Below are 19,599 nucleotides of genomic sequence, written 5' to 3'. Positions count from 1 at the left end.
CCAAAACTCAGTCTGCTGTGTCTGTAATTTTGTAGGTAGGGCCTACACATGTACCTAGCTGAACCAAAGATCCGCTTTAACCCTCTCTGGCTGAACCCACAATTCTTAGGACTGCCAGCCCTTTGGAATACTGGAGATGCAACGAGGCCCGATTCCCTGCTCTTGTGCATGCTGCACGCAAGTAGCCTACCTGTGTGCACCCAGCACAAGTGTTGATAGCGAATGGTTATGTAGTGTTGCCTCCCACGTGATGGATGAAAAGAGGAATAGAATAGCCTGTGAAAAGGCAGAGATGCTTCTTTTTGTTCAGAAAAACCTACCTCAGATGTTAAATCTATAATCTATCCAAATACTAGACCACACTAGACCACTCACACTGATAATGAAACCACTGCATAGTTGATTTGGTTTTTCGGTTTCTACAATTCTAAGTTAGGCCTATCCAGGTGAAGTTTTTTTTTTTTTTTACAATTTCAAGACCCAGTTTAAGTTTTTGAAGGTCTCTCATTCATTTTCATTAATTTTAATCTACATTTTAAGTTTACAGAGTACAACTGTCTAGTGCGATGGAATTTCTGTGCATTTGTGTCATGTTGTGTCAAGAATGTGTCATTACGACTTCCTGTGTGGCGCTAGAGAGAGATGGACGTGTAAGAGGAGTGCTCCTCATAGTCGATTAGAAAATTAAGCCTCCTTGAGATATTAAGGTACTGAGATTGTTCGAATTCAAAGAAAAAGGGAGGAAAAATGCAACCGAGTCAGAAAAGTGAGAAAAAGTTGAACAAAATTAAAACAAAGACGGATTCAAAAACTGGAGACGGCAAGCATGGTGGAGAGGAGGTAACCACATGTGGAGAAAACGAAAGTAACCAAAAGACTATTATCGAACATCTTTCACAACTTTCCAAAGAATTTAGAAACTTGAAGGAGGATATGAGAAAGGACTTCAATGCGTTCAAATGTGAGGTGTTACAAACTATGAAAGATGACTTTTCTGAGTTTAAGGCTGACGTTGTGAAAGAGCTACAGGCTCAGAATGCTAGCATTATTGAAGCACAATCGCGCATAGCCGATCTGGAGTCAACATGCCTGGAATTCAAAGACGCCCTGGTTGCGACTCTAAGGGAAAGCATCGAAATGAAAGATAAAATGGTTGATTTGGAGAGTCGCTCCAGGCGAAACAACCTACGCATTTACGGAGTAGCGGAAGATAAAGAGGGGAAATCTGTCATTGACTTTGTGAATAAACTGCTTAGTGAACAGCTCGAACTCCCCCCTGAGATGGACCTACAGATCCAACGAGCGCATAGAGCTCTTGCTCCAAAACCGTCAGCCGGGTTGACACCCAGATCCCTAATAGTGAACTTTCTGCAGTATCACATCAAGGAATTGGTTCTGCAAAAGGGCTGGCAGAAGAAGGTCGAGCTGGATGGGCGGCGAATTTACTTTGATAATGACTATGCAGCGGACGTCTTAGAGAAACGAAAGGCGTATGGCCCGATCAAATCTGTCCTGAAAGAAAAAGGCATCCGCTTCCAAACTCCCTACACCAAAATGCGTATTCACTGGGAATCCGGTCCACAATCGTACGAGAACGCAGAAGTAGCAGCGGAGGATCTCAATCGACGTGGATTTCAGGTGACGGTGAAAGCAAAGAGTCCAAACGCGATGAAAATAATGGAGGGACGCCTGGGTGAGCTACTCTCGTGGAAAACCATTAGCACCGGCGACAAAGCAGCTCATCGAGCAAAGGAGAGGCTCCTGGAATTCAGAAGAGATTCACAGCCGGGGGAATAAGCTACAGTGATCAGAATAAGAAGAGACATTCACATGTACCAGGAGTGACATAAAGTGAGGTACTTTAGTTATTTAACATACATGTAGAATCTCCATAGCTTTTCTTTTGAGGTGAGTCACTCATCTTTTCGTAGGCCTACGTAAAAATCACATAATTTAGTAGTAGCCTAATGGTTGGTTTTTTTTCTTTTCTCCCTTCACTACTATTATTACTTTATATTTGTTACCACTACTCAAATTATTAACCCGACTGAGGACAATTTAACGCCAAATGTTGGACACTTCTAGTGGAGAAGAAAACTTTCTCACTAGGGAGGGCCCCTTTGTGCTTGAGGCACCTTTCCCTCCTCCCCCCAACAGGGAACCCAAAGGATGTTTTAACTCATCCCTTTTTTCTGAAGTCACTAAACTTTATGTAATATTTGTTCATTTGTTGTTACAGAGTTCACCTGTATTAAGTGTTACATTTCAATCTGGATTGTGGAATTGTGTCAATATGAATGATGGAGAATAGTGTTAAGATACTGTCATTGAATGTAAATGTTCTGAACAACCCCATTAAGCGACAAAAGGTAATGTCTAAACTAAGGAAAGAAAAGGCCCAGATTATTTACCTACAAGAGACTCACTTGACTGATCAGGAGAGTGAAAAACTCAAGAAATTTGGTTACATGAATATTTCTATAGCTGTTTTAGAAATAAGGGCAAAAGAGGTGTTAGTATATTGATTTCCAACGCGGTGAAATTTGAATATATCAACATGATTAAGGATAAAGAGGGAAGATTTATTATAGTGAAAGGAAAGCTAGAAAACGAGTTAGTGACTTTGGTTAATGTTTATGCTCCACCCAACAGTGGGAAGCAGTTTATTAAATCTCTTCTTGATAAAATAATAATACAATCAGAAGGAATATTGATATGTGGGGGAGATTTTAACATTGTGATGGATGATAAGATGGACACGACAAACAAGAAAAAAACAATTAACCAAGTAACTAAAATTATTAAAACTACATTCAAGGAGTTTGGCATAGTTGATTTATGGAGAGAACTCCACCCCACTCAAAGGGATTATACACATTATTCACCGCCTCATGATAGTTATGCCAGAATTGATTATTTCTTTATAAATAAAATGGATCTGTTTAGAATAAAAGAATGCGAAATCGAAGGAGCAGATGTATCAGACCACTGTGCGATGTCTCTAAAAATCCACTTGGATACACAAAAGAAAATAAAACAATGGAGGTTAAATGTTGGGATTTTAAATGATAACGTGTTGGTTGAGAAGATCACTGAAGAAATTTCAACATATTTGACTGAAAATGATAATGGTGAAGTGAGTCCTGTTATTTTATGGGATGCCTTAAAAGCAGTCTTAAGAGGGAAAATAATAGCAAAAACGGCAGCCATGAAAAAAGCTAAAGAGAGTGTTTTTCTTAAACAAAAAGATATTCTGACTAAAATCGAAAAACAGCATAAAAATTCTGGGGACCCTTTGTTACTCCCCCAAATTAAAGAAGCAAGGGAGAACATAAATAAGCTTTTAAATGCAGAAATTGAAAAAAAGACAAGATTCCTAAAACAATCCTACTATGAAGTCGGACCTAGGGCCTCTAGATTGTTAGCTAAACGATTAAAGAAGCAACAGGCGGACGGGACAATACATAAAATAAGAGATGTACATACAAATCAGGTAATCTACGATCCCAAAGGGATTGGCTTAAATTTTGTGAACTACTACAGGAATCTATATAGTCAACCCTTAGCAGCAAATGTTAATCAAATAAGAGCCTTTTTACAGAATCTTGATCTACCATCGATTGGGAAACATCAGAATGATCTACTCACCAAACCATTTTCAGTGTTGGAAATAGAGAATGCTATAAGCAGATTAAAGGCAAACAAATCCCCAGGTAGCGATGGTCTACCCTCAGAATGGTACAAAACATTTAAGGAACAACTTGTACCATTGCTCTTGTCATCCTTTAACCATTCACTTGAGAAAGGCGAAATACCCCCATCATGGAAAGAAGCAGTGATATCAGTTATCCCCAAGGGGAATAACAACGAGACATGCTCAGGTTACAGACCTATATCGATTCTTAACGTAGATTATAACATATACACTTCTATTATTGCTAAAAGATTTGACCAATTCATGAAAGACATTATTGACGAAGATCAGACAGGTTTCATTAAGGGCCGTCAAACACATGACAATATAAGAAGGACTCTTCATGTTCTAGATCATGTTAAACACAACAATATCAGTGCCGCATTTATAAGCCTTGATGCTGAAAAATCTTTTGACTGTGTCAGCTGGGTTTTCCTTTATGAGGTTCTTAAAAAGTTTGGACTGAATACAAAGGCAATTAAGTGTATTAAGACACTTTATCAAGACCCAACTGCAAGAATCAAAATCAATGGCAGCTTGACAGAGACCATACAACTACTGTAGAACGATCAACCAGACAGGGGTGCGTTTCCCGATAACGATGGATAGACACTCTTACGAGGGTTTTCTACGATTCATCTTAAGATCGATCGTTAGGATTTGCCGACTGTTTCCCGAACATGCTCGTAGCGTGAACGCGCGTCCACTGCTCTTACGATGCTCTTAAGGGAGCTGTCCACGATAAAAGTTCTGAAATATCCCCTAATTTGATGGTATGTCAGGTGACTGCACGTCATAGCTAAGCGCACCGTCTGAACTTCGGATCTATACATTAATTAACATCAATACGAAAATAGAAAACCTTTGACATCTGCATGTAAGCATTCCAATTAGCCTAGGCCATATACCACACGCATACATACTTTTGTATTATTTAACATTAGATTGTTGCCCCGTTTTTATGTTTGTTGGAAGATATGTATATTAGGCTTCGGCTAGCTTACTCCTACATCGTTTATGCGAGTTCTTTGCTAACCTACTTGTGAGAGCACGGTGTGCTGCCTGTGCAATAATGTTTCGTGTCACTTAAGCAGATGTTTGAATAAAGAGGTTGATAAGAAAATGAGGAAATGTGTAGGCTTAAATAACATAGCCTATAGGCTTAGATTTTGACGCAGGACAGACTATTGTCACATATTCCTTTCTCTGTTTTTACCTCATAAGCCTAATAAAAAATAAAAGGCTACACAAAAAGATAATGGCAAACTTTTCTGGCAACGTCTCCTTTCATAACTTGTAGGCTATTCTTGTCCGGTTTTAATAACATTATGTCCATTGAATGAATGCTATTTTGCACGCTAAAATCTGAATCATCACAAGTAAATTTACAATAAAGAATGGTAACGTAAGTTGGATCATTATATTCTTAGTTGTAATCCCCCTGCATATCCTGCTGGTGACTCCACTGAGGCATAGCGTTACGACGCTCTTAGGCAGTAACGAGAACTCTGGATCACTCGTAGATCTACGAGTGTTTTCACGATGCTCTTAAGCTACGATGGTTTCGGGAAACAGTCGGCAAATCTTAAGACGGTCGTAAGAGGGACTTTACGATCATCGTAGGCTTACGATGCTTTCGGGAAACGCACCCCAGGGCTGTTGCCTGTCACCAACCCTGTTTGCGATCTTTATAGAACCACTGGCGCAAACAATTAGACAGAATGGGGAGCTGAAAGGCATCAGAATAGATGGTGAAGAACACATTATTGGCCTCTTTGCTGATGATGTGATCTGTTATCTACAAGAACCGGATGTATGTCTCCCTAAACTGATTAGTCAACTAGAGGTCTATGGTTTTTATTCTGGATATAAATTGAATTTAGCCAAAACACAAGTTTTATCATTCAATTACTCTCCAACCAAAGATATACAAGACAAATTCAAATTTAACTGGAAATCAACAACAATGAAGTACCTTGGGGTAACTATAACAAAAACAACAGAAAGCATATATGGCTCAAATTATGACAAAATAGATAAAAGTATCAAAACAGATATAGATAGATGGACCGTCCTGTCTCTGGACTTCAGTTCACGAATAGCGACAATAAAGATGAATATCCTTCCACGCCTGCTCTATCTTTTCCAGGCTCTTCCTGTGGCAATTCCAGAGAAACAATTTAGAGCATGGGACAAAACCATATCCAGATTTATTTGGAATGGACAAAGACCGAGAATTAAATTTGTGACTTTACAGTTGGATAAGCAAAAAGGAGGAATGGCATTGCCCAACCTCAAGGAGTATTTCCATGCAGCGCAAATCAAACATATAGTATACTGGTGTGATAAATCCTATGAAGCCAAATGGAAGAACATGGAGCAGTTTGCACAAAGGAGGGAAATCTCAAGTCTCATTGGTGATGCTGATGAAGCCAAAGATTTTTATAACCACATGGATACCATCACCAAGTTTACACTTAAAGTGTGGTATGGCATCACATGTAAACAAAAATTACAGCCAGATATCAGGATGCTGAGATGGCCAGTATATGGTTTCATTCCAAATACCCATGATCAGAGATTCAAATATTGGGCCTCATGTGGAGTAACAGCTCTGTGTGCTGTGATTAAGGGGGGTGACATTCTGAGCTTTCAAGACTTTAAGGAAAAGTTCTCATTGGACAACCAAGACCTTTTTAGGTATTTACAACTTAGAGACTGTTACAATAAGGAGGTTAAACCAAACATAAATGTGGACAAAAATAGTGTAATCAAAACTGTAATTGGGGTATATAGCCTCAAGAGTAGTAGAGTAATATCTGTGCTATACAAACAACTAATGGGGAGCAAAGGCAACACCACATATGTGAAACAGAAATGGGAAAAAGAGTTAAGTGTGGATATTTCTGAGGATGATTGGGTACAGATTTGGAGAACCCAGCACTCCACTGCGTCGTCCTGTACATGGAGAGAACATTGCTAGAAGAATGTAATACGATTTTTTATTACCCCTCAGCTTAGAAGTAAGTACACATTTGTTTCCCAACCCTGTTGGAGAAAATGTGGTGAGATGAATGTGAACCACGCACACGTATTCTGGCTTTGCCCTAATATTATTCAGTTTTGGGATGAAGTACACTTAGTTATTGTTTCAGTCTTGGGTTATCAAATACCCAATACTTCCACAGTATTATATCTTGGTAACTTGGCAGGAAACATTGTGGCTAAGCCAGACAGATATATATTCAAAATCTTGATTGCAGCCAGCAAAAAGGCCATAACGAAAAAATGGTATAAGCCAGAACCACCAGACAGGGACGACTGGTTGAAACTTGTGAAAGAGATGTACATAATGGAAGACTTGACACTTAGGATAAGGTTGCAAGTTGATAAATGTGTAGAAAAATGGTTCAAATGGAATGTATACATATCAATGACAGACTGACTGAAATTATACTTTATCGAATACTTTACAAACATGCCCATCCAGATTGTGTTTTTCCTTTTGTTTTTGTTTTGTTTTTTGTCATTGTTGTTGTTGTTGTTTTTGTTTTGTTTTGATGTGTATTGTTATGGTAACTGTATTGTCGCCACTGAAATATAAAAATAAAGTGTTAAAAAAAAAAGGAATGTGTCATTACAACACAGTTTTAAGGAAACTGTAGTTGTTCAAGTTCAAGGAGGTACTGTTCAAGTATGAAAACTGATGTGAAAATATAAATCTGCCATATTTGAAATAATTTCAATAGTTTTCATGAGTGAATGTCTATTTCTAAAATGATACAAGTTTTGAATGTCCCGTATCTACAGCAAGTACCTCATAATAACAGATAAAGTACAGGAGAGACTTTTTAATAATTAAAAAGCAGAGGTGTATATATCTCTATTTTCAAATAGTGTTTTTGCCGAAAAATTCACATCCCTAATGCCTAATTCACACATGTCTGGTATAGCCTCCCTCTCTGTCCCCTCGAGCAGGCAGGCTGAGAGCAGATTTGTAGGATAACTACCAACTGTTATCTGCATTGCTCTGCATGCAAAATGTATGTCATAAATTAATAACTTGGAAGGGTATCATTGTACCCTACAAAGCCCAGAAAATTATAATGACCACGAGGTCTCATTCCAACAAATTTGAGAGCCATAAATAGGCTTGGACTGGTTTTAACTGGGTCATCCATTTGCCCTGTCAGGTTTCGGCTCCTTATACTCATCGTTGATGAAGAGCTTTGGTGCTGGAGCCAGACTGTGGACACTCGTGGAGAGGAAACCAGAGTTCCCCCTCGATGGTGAGCATGGCTGCACTCACAGTTGATGTCACAGAACTGTGCATTTGCATCACTACTTACACCACAGAGCTTAGGGGCAGAGGCCATGCACATACTGTATAAATATACAAGGCTGTTTTCACATCGTAAATATGTAAGTATACTCTCTGACAATATTTAGTTATTTTTGTAATCCACAGTGCCTTGCTAGTGACATTGCTAGTAGCAATTGTTGTTACAGACTAAAGCTGATGATACATGGGGCAGCTTTTTGATCAATGTTGCTGGGCAATATTCTTAAGAATTGTGGTTCTGGCACGTTAACTGATATTGAGCAACAATTTATTTTCTGGCGAGCTCTATTCATCGGTAGGCAAATCGTTCATCAAGATCATCCAGTCAGAATAAATGGAACTGGCTATGTACTGTAGTTGCCAAGCTCAAAAAGTTCATCTTATTCACGTGTCAGCCTTTGTGTAAACCAAAAGAAGGCTACAGGGTACACTGACTATATCGTCCATGCCTTTGAATGTACTGGTGAATGCATAGAACACTACAATCCTGTGTTTTTTGTACCCTGGTTTTGGTTAACGATAGCCAGTGTGTGAATAAGGTGAATTCGCAAAACCGGCGTCATGAAGGCTCCAGATTGCGACCAAATGGTTGCATTTTGCGACCAAAGGTTGAGAATGTGTGACTGAATTTTAACCACCCACCTAGAGGGGGTGGGTGGGTATGGGGCTTGTAGAGGGGTGGGTAGTACGGAGGTCGTAGAGGGTGGGTAGTATGGAGGTAGTAGAGGGGGGTGGGTGAAGGGCGCTTCTTCTTGATTAGTACTCGTAATCGCCGTCGCACGCCACCCCTTCTCCCACGCTTCCTGGTTCTTTTACCAGGAGTTAGCGCACATTTCAAACTTCGGTTTGGCACAATGTCAGCAAACAGCTCAAAGGGATCCCACACAGTCAAAGTCCAACAAATTATTAGGCCTATTGTTCAGTCTTAGTCCCAAAAGAAAGTCCCTCATGTATTGGATTCTGTCGGGCTTGATAAACAAACCCTGCGCGATGTTCAGCACAATTGTCAGGAATAGTAGGGGGAATACAGTGCCTATAGAAAGTCATCATACCCTTTTGAAATAGTTACTTTTTTTGTCTTACAGCCTGAAATCAAAACCCATTTTAAAAACAATCTTTTTCAGTTTTATTCACAAATGTAGCTGTACAACATCAAAATAATGAAAAGAAAGTCAACAGTTCTGAAAATTAATAAAAAAATAAAAACTAGAATAACAGGGTTGGAAAAGTCATCATACCCCTGACTTAATACTTTGTATAGCTTCCTTTTGCTTTCATTACAGCCCTCAATCTGTTTGGATATGTCTATTATAGCTTTGCACACCTAGATTGGGGAATATTTGCCCAATCTTCCGTGCAGAATTGTTAAAATTCAGTCAAATTCTGTAGGGAATGGCGATAGACTGCTCTCTTCAAGTCAATCCACAGATTTTCTATAGGATTTAAGTCAGGGCTCTGACTTTGCCACTCAAGGCTAGTCACCATCCTATCCTTAAGCCACTACTTTGTTCTTTTGGCAGTATGTTTAGGATATTTGCCGTGTTGGAAGGCGAATGACCTGCCCATATTTAGCTGTCTAGCAGAGGGACACAGGTTTTCCTCAAGAATTTGGGTGTACTTGGCAGCATCCATTTTCCCTTCTATCCTGACCAATTGCCCAGTCCCTGCTGAAGAAACATCCCCACAACATAATGTTGCCCCAACCATGCTTCACACTAGGTATGGTGTGTTTTGGGTGGTGTACTGTGTTTGGTTTTCACCAAACATAGCGCTTGGAGTTCAGTGCAAAAACACATCTGGAATATTCTGCTACCATGTGGAAAAAGCTTTTATGGTCAGATGAGACTAAGATTGAACTTTTTGGAGACTAAGATTGAACTTTTTGGACTGAGCTCCAGGCGCTTACCAAACACAGTATACACACCCAAACACACCCAAAACACACCATACCTAGTGTGAAGTATGGATGGGGTAACATTATGTTATGGGGATGTTTCTCTTCAGCAGGGACTGGGCAATTGGTCAGGATAGAAGGGAAAATGGATGCTGCCAAGTACACCCAAATTCTTGAGGAAAACCTGTGCCCCTTTGCTAGACAGCTGAATATGGGCAGGTCATTCGCCTTCCAACACGGCAAAGATCCTAAACATACTGCCAAAAGAACAAAGTAGTGGCTTAAGGATAGGATGGTGACTAGCCTTGAGTGGCAAAGTCAGAGCCCTGACTTAAATCCTATAGAAAATCTGTGGATTGACTTGAAGAGAGCAGTCCATCGCCATCCCCTACAGAATTTGACTGAATTTTAACAATTCTGCATGGAAGATTGGGCAAATATTCCCCAATCTAGGTGTGCAAAGCTATAATAGACATATCCAAACAGATTGAGGGCTGTAATGAAAGCAGAAGGAAGCTATACAACGTATTAAGTCAGGGGTATGATGACTTTTCCAACCCTGTTATTCTAGTTTTTAATTTTTTATTAATTTTCAGAACTGTTGACTTTCTTTTCATTATTTTGATGTTGTACAGCTACATTTGTGAATAAAACTAAAAAAGATTGTTTTTAAAATGGGTTTTGATTTCAGGCTGTAAGACAAAAGAAGTAACTATTTCAAAAGGGTATGATGACTTTCTATAGGCACTGTATATCCATGTTAAAGTTTGTTGTGAGTGCGTACACACTTATGAGTAGATGACGTTAACTTACACACTTATGAACAAAATAAAACGCCGACAGCACAAACAAACAATATGAACACCTACTGCTGGTCGCCACAAGAGCAGCGCCCGATCTCCCCCTGCCTGACAGTGGATAATTAGATACATTTTAAATTAAATATCTGATAGCCCAAGCTTAGCATAAGATTGGTTTAATGTTCAAAACAGAACCAGGTTCAGGTAGCATACGGTTAGAATGGGGGCTTCGAAGTTTGTGGACTGAGGAATTTATTGTATTTATTTATTTATTTTAAAATCGGAATCGGAATTCGGTCCGAGGTTAGGCCCAGGGTAAGAGGGATAACTATGTTGTGTGGCGGAATAACACTTGGGAGCACTTCGACTCGGCGCAGTAATATCATCACTCTTGCACTTTCACACTATGGAGTGAGGAAAATGTTACTGCAACCTAATAGCAACATTATTTAAATGCCCCTAGAATGAATATGTTAATATTCATTTAATTACCATAAAATGAATGTTAGAAAAATGTTAGGAGAACGTTATGCAAACCAAAACAAATAACCAAACAGAAAACATAGTATTTCCGTCAGAAAAACTTTTCTGGTAAACCATAGGACAACATTCTCAACTTTCAAGCAACGTTCCCAAAACCAAAAAAAAAACTGTTCCCCTAACGTTCTAGTAACCAAAAATTGTTAGCTGGGAAGGTGAGTGAAGTGATGCTTGAACGGTGTGCGTTTTAATAGAATACATCTTCTATAGACTTAGACAAAAGGTTCTCTTATCATAGGCCTATACACTTTATTTGGTTCACGAAAGCAATATCTCCTTATACATCGGTGGATGTCAATATCAGCAGAAGTCAACATAAAATATAGTGTGAATGAATTTTGCATTAGACTACAGTGTGAACATGAACTTTATTTAGGTTAGCAGTCAGCGCGTGTAGCCTAGTAGATCACACTGTCAGGAGAGGCATGATTTAGGCTAAATTAATATTATTAAGGAACATCAATATCAAGATCTTACTAAACGCGGCGATTTACTGAAAATGTTTGCAGTTTAGTGTACTGTAGACCTATTTGTCTGCAGCCTTGGCTACAAATATTATAGCCTGAAACATAGCCTGCGATATGAATGAATGATAGTGGTCAGGAAAGTAATAACAAATGTTGAAGTGCTGAGATCTTTTTTATGCCCTCTGAGCTTTATTTTGTGATTTCACCATTAGATATCGCTGATTTACATGCCTGAAAAATGTTGCATAAGCTTTGCGGATGGTTGAAAGGATGCGTAGAAATGCACATCTTTTTTTTCAATGAACATTTTTTATATAAATCCAGACGTTGACGAAAGATGCGTACGCACATTTCAGTCCCGTTCATGCAACTTTTTTTGTGCGTAGCAGCCTTTAAAAAAGAGGCCCCAGGTCATTTTCTGCCCCCCCCCTCCCCTCCCCCCAACCACCTCCCTCTGTCCAGAGGGCACAGTGCTGAGACCTGAGCAGTTTAATGGCCAGCTGCAGTTCCATAACGTGTCCTTTGCCTACCCAACCCGTAAGGACGCACCCATCTTCCAGAACCTGAGTCTCGTGGTGCCGGCAGGGACGGTCATGGCCGTGGTGGGGCCCAGCGGGTCGGGCAAGTCCACCCTGGTGTCCCTGCTGTTACGTCTGTATGACCCAGAGTCAGGTAAGAGGGAGAGACAGGCAAAATAATGTTGTTGCAATATTCATTTATCGTGCATTCCCTGCAAAAAGATTGTGTATGTTTTATCATAATGTGTTGTGTGTCTATTGTTCTGCCAGCACTAGTGTATAAAAGTGATTTATAGGGCTGTGATGACCCCTATGTGATGATGATTGACTATTTTAAAGGCATCTGTTGTTAGAGGCACAGTAGATAAAACATTGTGTCACTCCACTGTCACAGGCATGATCACTATTGATGGCAGAGATGTGCGGGAGCTTAATCCTTCTTGGCTGAGGAGTCACATCGGAACAGTCAGTCAGGTAAATCCACCAATGACAATATTTTAAAATATTGCAATGCAAAGAAAAAAGAAAAGATTAAATATGTGTCATGTTTATCTGGAGATAAAAAAAGAACTTTCAAAGTTTTGCACAAGGTGCATGAAAAAATATGTTATGATAGAACAGAAGTTCCAGAACTACTCAAAGCCATAAACTAGGGTGTCAGACAAATGTCTTCCTTAAGCTGTTCAAACAGAGCATCACCAAACCTGGACTGTCCAAACAGTTGAACATTTGAAGATGGACATGGCTTTGCGTACAATATGGAGTTTTTTTTATATATATACATATCTTCATACTAAATTACACTTTGTTTTGACTTAATCATTATTACATTTTATACCACTGCTTGGTCAAATTTCCTATTGTGATGCACTGTTTGGAACGTGCATTATTATTTATTATATACCGCACGGCTATGAAGTAGTTCCCTACTTTTGGGCTTATTACACTTGAATATTAATTCGGCAATGTCAATGTAACGGTAAAAACAACAACGTTGTATCTAAGACAGCGGCAATATAAACGAAAGTGATAGTAGCAGTGGTATAAGCGGGATAATCAACTCCGCGCCCTGTGCGTTTCTAGGAAAATAATGCACTTATTGAAGTGTAAAGTCCCCTCCGCCTGCGGCGTCGGGTCCTTATTACCACTTCGAACGTGCATTATTTTCCTATAAACGCACGGCGCGCCGTTGATTATCCCTTACATAAATAATTATTGTTACTGAATTGCTAAATTAAAGTTAATCATATAGTTATTAATATCAATGAAGATTGACATTTTGTTAATGCTGGTGTGTGTGTGTGTGTGTGTGTTTGTGTGTGTGTGTGTGTGTATGTTTGTGTGTGTGTGTGTGTGTGTGTGTGTGTGTCATAGGAGCCAGTGCTCTTCTCCACCTCCATAGCTGAGAACATAGCCTATGGTGCCGCAGATCCCAAGAGTGTCACAGTTGAGGACATCCACCATGCTGCTAAGATTGCCAATGCCTATGACTTTGTCCAAGGCTTCCCCAAAGGCTTTGACACCATTGTGGGGGAGAAGGGAATTCTTCTGTCAGGTTAGCATTTACTTATTGTGGTCATCATTAATTGTTAACATGTTATTGTTCTGTAGCATCTGCTACTAGTAATCAATATAAATATATCATGATGGGTTGAACAAGAACTAGATGTACTGCAAAGCGGTACACAATATGACAATTATTTTCAATCACATGTAAGCATACTTTTATACTTATGAGTCACGTAATCTATTGATGCATAGCCACATGGGTCAACTCACGGGGAAAGCTGATATCCATTTGAACAGAGGGGTAGCTCACTTTACTTACCACATTTCCAAATCCACGAATAACTGCAATATCCCTTTTTTTTCCGTGTACATATCGGTCATGGTGACTTTCTTGTACACTTGTAGTGTACTTTCATTCCCATTAGATCTTCCCAAAAGAAAAGTTGGTGAAACAAAAATGATAGGGGGGTTGAAAAAAAACCTGCCACTTGTTATATTTGTTGTTTATTTATATTTTCAAAATTTCAAAAGGAACAATGCCTGCTGGGAGTTGGGAAGTGTAGCCTATCTTAACACCTATTCCTGATTAGACTCACTGAAAATGTATGTCTTCGTATAGTGCTTGGGTTTATCTAACCCAGATAGCAAAATGTATTTGGCCCGGATCTGGCCCAGATCCACCTTACGATCTGGGCCGGTTCCGCAAAACGGATCCGGGCCGGTGTCTGGATCCGTTTTCATGATCTGGTCCAGCTCTGGAACGGCTCTGAACCGGATGTGTTTTTTATGAGGCGGATCTGGGCCGGTGTCTTTTTGGCACAACGGGCCAATACCGTTCCAGATCCGTTTTCATGATCTGGCCCAGCTCTGGAACAGCTCTGAACCGGATGTGTTTTTAATGAGACGGATCTGGGCCATATTTGGGCCAAATGTACAAATTATTGCAATGATCTGGGCCAGATCCGGCCCAAATGAGTATTCGATAGTGGCGATTCCGGCCCTTATTTGGCCCAAATGTGGACCGGCTCATGCCTCGGCCAGCTCATTTTACGTCTGGCACCCATGTGTACTAAATATTAAATGTCACTAACAAATCAAGCAGTTATAGTATTTGTTCAGAATTTCAAGCAATAAAAAGTTAAGATTGTCAAATCTATAAACGATTACCAATAATGTTTTTTAAACAGTAACATCTAACATCTAATACCCCTAGTTTTACTCAGTAGTCAGATCGTGTGTATTGAGTAGGGTGACCAGACGTCCCGGTTTTCCTGGGACAGTCCCGATTTTGAGTGGCGTGTCCCGAGTCCCGTCAAAAGCCTGTCGGGACGCTAATATGTCCCGGTTTTCACCAACCACTTGAAGTGTGGTTTTAATATAGCCTGATCACTACCTAAACCCATGTAGAAACTAGCATAAAGCATCCGACGTATGATTTGTGTGTGTGTGTGTGTGTGTGGGTGTGTGTGTGTGTGTGTGTGTGTGTCGCAACAGTCTGCACAATCTTTACAGTCAACGTTACATTGTTTCATTGCCTCGTTTTAATGGCGAGCAGGTTACGCTACGACAATGCTGAAGAGAAAGTCATCATTCTCAATATTAGCCCGTGAGCCAGAGGGGTTGGTCGTTACCAAAAAGGTGGCAAACCATACCTTTTCTGAAAGCCTGGAATCTCAGCTTTTCAATGATGTATAATGGCCATCTGACAAGAGTAGCTGTTTAAAGTTATCACACATAATGTAAATAAGGTTGAGAAAATAATATGGCTGAGTTTCCGTTTTCAAAAAATGTTTTCATATAGGAAGGCTATCTGGATAATAGTTGAGGAATGTTTAGGAATCAGACAGTGCAGGCCCTAATCTCTGACTAAAAGTGCACAGAATTTGTGCATTTACACAGCAATATTTAAGAAATTTTCTCGGGGGTGACACCCCCGAACCCCCACTACCGTTTGGGCTTAAGGACGGCTGTGTTTTTGTTTTTTTTCACCCGTCGCATGTGACGTTACATTTGGTCACGCACAAGGTGTCCCGGTTTTAGTTCAGAGAAATCTGGTCACCCTAGTATTGAGTGTTCTCTATGGCTGTGTCCATGGGCGTCAGTTTGGTTTGAAATGTGCTGGGGACAAAAACGCATTCGGAAGTGCATTTTCAGAAGTGCTGGGTACAATGACGCATTCATTTTCTTTATCTTTTGCTCAGGTCATGTTTTGAAAGACGCTGTCTTTAATTACTTATGTAAATGAATAAAAATGTTGACAATGTGACATGACGTGACATCAACTCAGAGGCAGGCACGTAGGCTACAGTAGCCTAGGTGTTCAAAAGATTCGGGGCCAAAGATCCTTAATTACTGAGCTCCGCTTTAACCCTCTCTGCTATAGCCCGGCTGACCCTTCCATTTTCTGGGGGTCCGGGGTTTTTTCCCCCGGGAAAATTTTAAGATTGGGCTGTGAAAGATGCGATTTCAACATAGTTTGAGAAGGAAAGTAAGGCCAATCGTTGAAGTCCTCGTCGTCATATTTTAAAAACAAAGCTAATTTCCCCACTAGACCGAAGTCTACGTGTACGTGTATTTAGATGTGTATCGAGCAGAACGTTAATAACATACTCTGACGAAGATGTAGGCTAATCGAAACGTTAGACTGTTGCTGTGCACCTTTGCATTAGCCTACAATAAACTAACAAGCAAAAAACAAACACTAGCCTTATAAACTGTGCTGCTCCGGTATTTTTCTCTTTTTGATCAACTTGTCCCCTACCGTGGATGCATGCACCAGTAGTTGCTTGTAGAAGAGCATATCTATTCCTTTTCTGAAGTTCCCTATATGTCATTTATTGACTTCAATAGGCTACACGTATTTCCAGTTTACAAACAATACTAGAGGACGCCGGGTGGCCGCTCACATCGTTCTAAAGTTGCAACAAATGATTCGGACTCTATTCGGACTTCCGTAAAAGTCTACTGGGGCTACATGCCCACCAAGTTTCATGTGCCCCGGTGTTACGAAAAATTCAGGAAGTAGATGACGTGAAAAAAGAAGAAGAAAAAAAAACTTTGCCAATCACGATATGAGCGCTATGCTAGCGGCGGTCATAATTAGTATGGCTTTTCTGAATGCATGTATTTGTTGATCCCATTTATGTTTTTGACTTTGACTTTGATAAATTGACTTTTGCACAAATAAGCTATATGGCACAAAACTATAGAATATCACCTTTTTAAACAGTGAGTTCACTGGGAAGAACTGGTGAAGGTGAACTGAAAATGACACCTTTGTCATTTAATCTTCCAAGTGTTCTGAAATGTTGTCTGTAGTCTTTTTTATGGACTCAATTTCACAAAAGCTTAATCTTCTAATTGGGGTATTACTAGTCTGATTTTGTGACTGCATAACCTTTAAATTTGTGCAGTATTGAATTTAATGGTCTAATCCCTCCTGTCAGGTGGCCAGAAGCAACGAATTGCCATTGCAAGAGCCTTACTCAAGGTAAATGCTTTTACTACATGTACACTGTTTCAATGTCAGTGCAAAATCTGATTTTGTTTTAATTTTGTATGATTTTCTCTAGAACCCGAAGATACTCCTGCTTGACGAGGCCACAAGGTAGGAAGAGAGCCTCTTTCAAAGTATTGTCCTCTTTTCATGTGTGATTGGGTGTTAGTCTGAATCATTTCATCACGCTCTATCCACTTCTTTATTCCATTCTTTTTCTATCTGACACTCCCATCTTTTCATTCTTCTCTCTTTCTATCCATTCCTCTCTCTCTCCCTCTCCCTCCCCCCTTCATCTCAGTGCGCTGGATGCGGATAACGAGAAACTGGTGCAGGAGGCACTAGAGCGTCTGATGGTGGGCCGCACAGTGCTCATCATTGCCCACCGCCTCTCCACCATCCAGAACGCCGACAATGTGGTCATGCTGGACCAGCATCACGTCGTCGAGTGCGGCAGCTACACCAAGCTGCTGGCTAACCGTGACGGACTCTTCCGGAAGCTCATGGAGAAGCAGGCCTTCATGCAGGGGGAGCAGAATCAGGCCCTGTATGAGTGAGGCACCAGAGATATTTGACTTTAGAAGTGGGGGTTTGACTTACGAGTAGATGACTATGGCAGGGCAAGGGATTGAAGTGGTTTGGGAGTATAAATACTTCCATCAGTGAATTTCATCACTGATGGCATCTATAAAAAAGGGTCTGCAGCAGCTGTAGTTTATGTGGAAGCTGAGACAGTTCAGAGAGGAAAGAGACATGATGGTCCTTTTCTATCACTCTTAACATTCTGCTCCATTGCTCGACATTTTTCACTGCCAGTGACAAACAAAAACAAATTACACAAGATAGTTAACATGGTCAGCAAGATTGCTGGACATCAGTTCAACTCTCTGACCACGACCTGCCAGGGTGGTGAGGAAAGGACAGGCAATTTGCAGTGATGGGTTACATCCCCCGTATGAGATGCAGAAGATGCAGCGTGCCGTCCTTACAAAACAACTGTTCTCGCAAATCATTTATTCCCACCAGCATTTCACAACTGAATAAGATAAAATGTCACTGATGATGTTGTACTATTGTTAGCACACTGGTGCTAATGATACTCCACTTTACTATTTTATAACTTCGAGATACTTGGTGTTGTGTATTGTGGTTGGGTGGGGGTGAGGGAGGGGTTAGTGACCCTGTTGTTGTCTGTGGTCTGTCTGTCTATCTGATGAGCTGTATGGTGCAAGAAGAATTTTCGAAAGGATCAATAAATGTCTATCTACCTATCTATATTGCGAAGATATTTTTGATATGTTGTAATATGCTGAAATGGTGATAAGATTGTGACAAAATTTGGCACACACATCAAGATTCTCAATAAATACTCAGACAAAGGCTTGAACCGGGGGTGTGGCCCAGGGACTCCCTAGCACCCCCTTATGTCAAGGAGTCTCGCAGTTTGCATTTAGTTTCACCTACACTCACAAAATTTGGTAGGTGTGTGTAACACCTCAAGATGAACAACTTTTATTTTACACTGCATTAGCCACGCCCAACAGTGAGGTAGCCTACTGTAATTGGGATGTTATGCAGTGTGACATACAATCAGTGGTGGACAGTACGAAGTACATGTAATTCGTTACAGTACTTAAGTAGCATATTGATGTATCTGTACTTTACTTCAGTATTTATATTTGGTTAGACTTTGTACTTTGACTTTACTACATTTTGAAGTGAAAATTCGTACTTTTACTCCGTTACGTTTATGAAAACCCTCTCGTTCCATTTTGGCAAAGCGAATCACGTGTCCAAACTGCGTCCTGCACGCACTTCAGTGCGGCCCGCCGAGCATGCATTAGTTTAGATCTGGCCCGCCACGCACTTAGGTTATCATTGGCTTTTCGCTATTTTTGATTTATTTATTTATTTTTCAGCAACGACGTTGTGGTTAACATTACTGCAAACTAACACTCTTCTTAGAGAACGTTTACATAAGTCAATATCAATGTTACATAGAGATGATAGCCTACTCTTTGAAATCTCTATTGCAGCAAATCTAATTTTCGTGTTTGTTACTCATAACGTTACTCATAATGTAATTGGGAACGTGTGAGCGTGCATGAAAGGGAGAGAGTGCATTGACAACTGATATCTCCGCTTTATAAAGGGCAGCCACTGAGTGGAGCCTTAAAGTGACAGTGTACCATTTATAAATTAATCAAACAGCATCATAGTTCTTAACAAATGTATTTTCTACAACAAAATTATGTTGTCATTATTATCATAATGGGGGGGGGGGACACACCAATTCTCTTTGTGATTGAAGAATGTATCGTAAATAAATAAATGTTCTT

At 40.1% G+C, this 19,599-nt stretch overlaps 1 protein-coding gene across 1 annotated transcript in view; it reads left to right on the top strand.

Moving 5' to 3' along the window:
- Positions 1 to 18,430, top strand: part of LOC134072867 (ATP-binding cassette sub-family B member 10, mitochondrial-like) — a 42,265-nt gene extending 23,835 nt beyond the window's left edge. Inside the window, exons 7-13 of the mRNA XM_062529737.1 lie at positions 7,888 to 7,983; positions 12,200 to 12,409; positions 12,650 to 12,729; positions 13,630 to 13,810; positions 17,211 to 17,254; positions 17,337 to 17,371; positions 17,562 to 18,430. Of these exons, the coding sequence (XP_062385721.1) occupies positions 7,888 to 7,983; positions 12,200 to 12,409; positions 12,650 to 12,729; positions 13,630 to 13,810; positions 17,211 to 17,254; positions 17,337 to 17,371; positions 17,562 to 17,817 (902 nt within the window). The 3' untranslated portion in view covers positions 17,818 to 18,430. The remainder of the gene's footprint in view (positions 1 to 7,887; positions 7,984 to 12,199; positions 12,410 to 12,649; positions 12,730 to 13,629; positions 13,811 to 17,210; positions 17,255 to 17,336; positions 17,372 to 17,561) is intronic.
- Positions 18,431 to 19,599: the final 1,169 nt, after the last annotated feature.

Source organism: Sardina pilchardus, chromosome 24 (assembly GCF_963854185.1).
Source record: "Sardina pilchardus chromosome 24, fSarPil1.1, whole genome shotgun sequence".
Taxonomy (NCBI): Eukaryota; Metazoa; Chordata; class Actinopteri; order Clupeiformes; family Clupeidae; genus Sardina; species Sardina pilchardus.
This window is presented reverse-complemented; position numbering and strand designations above follow the sequence as displayed.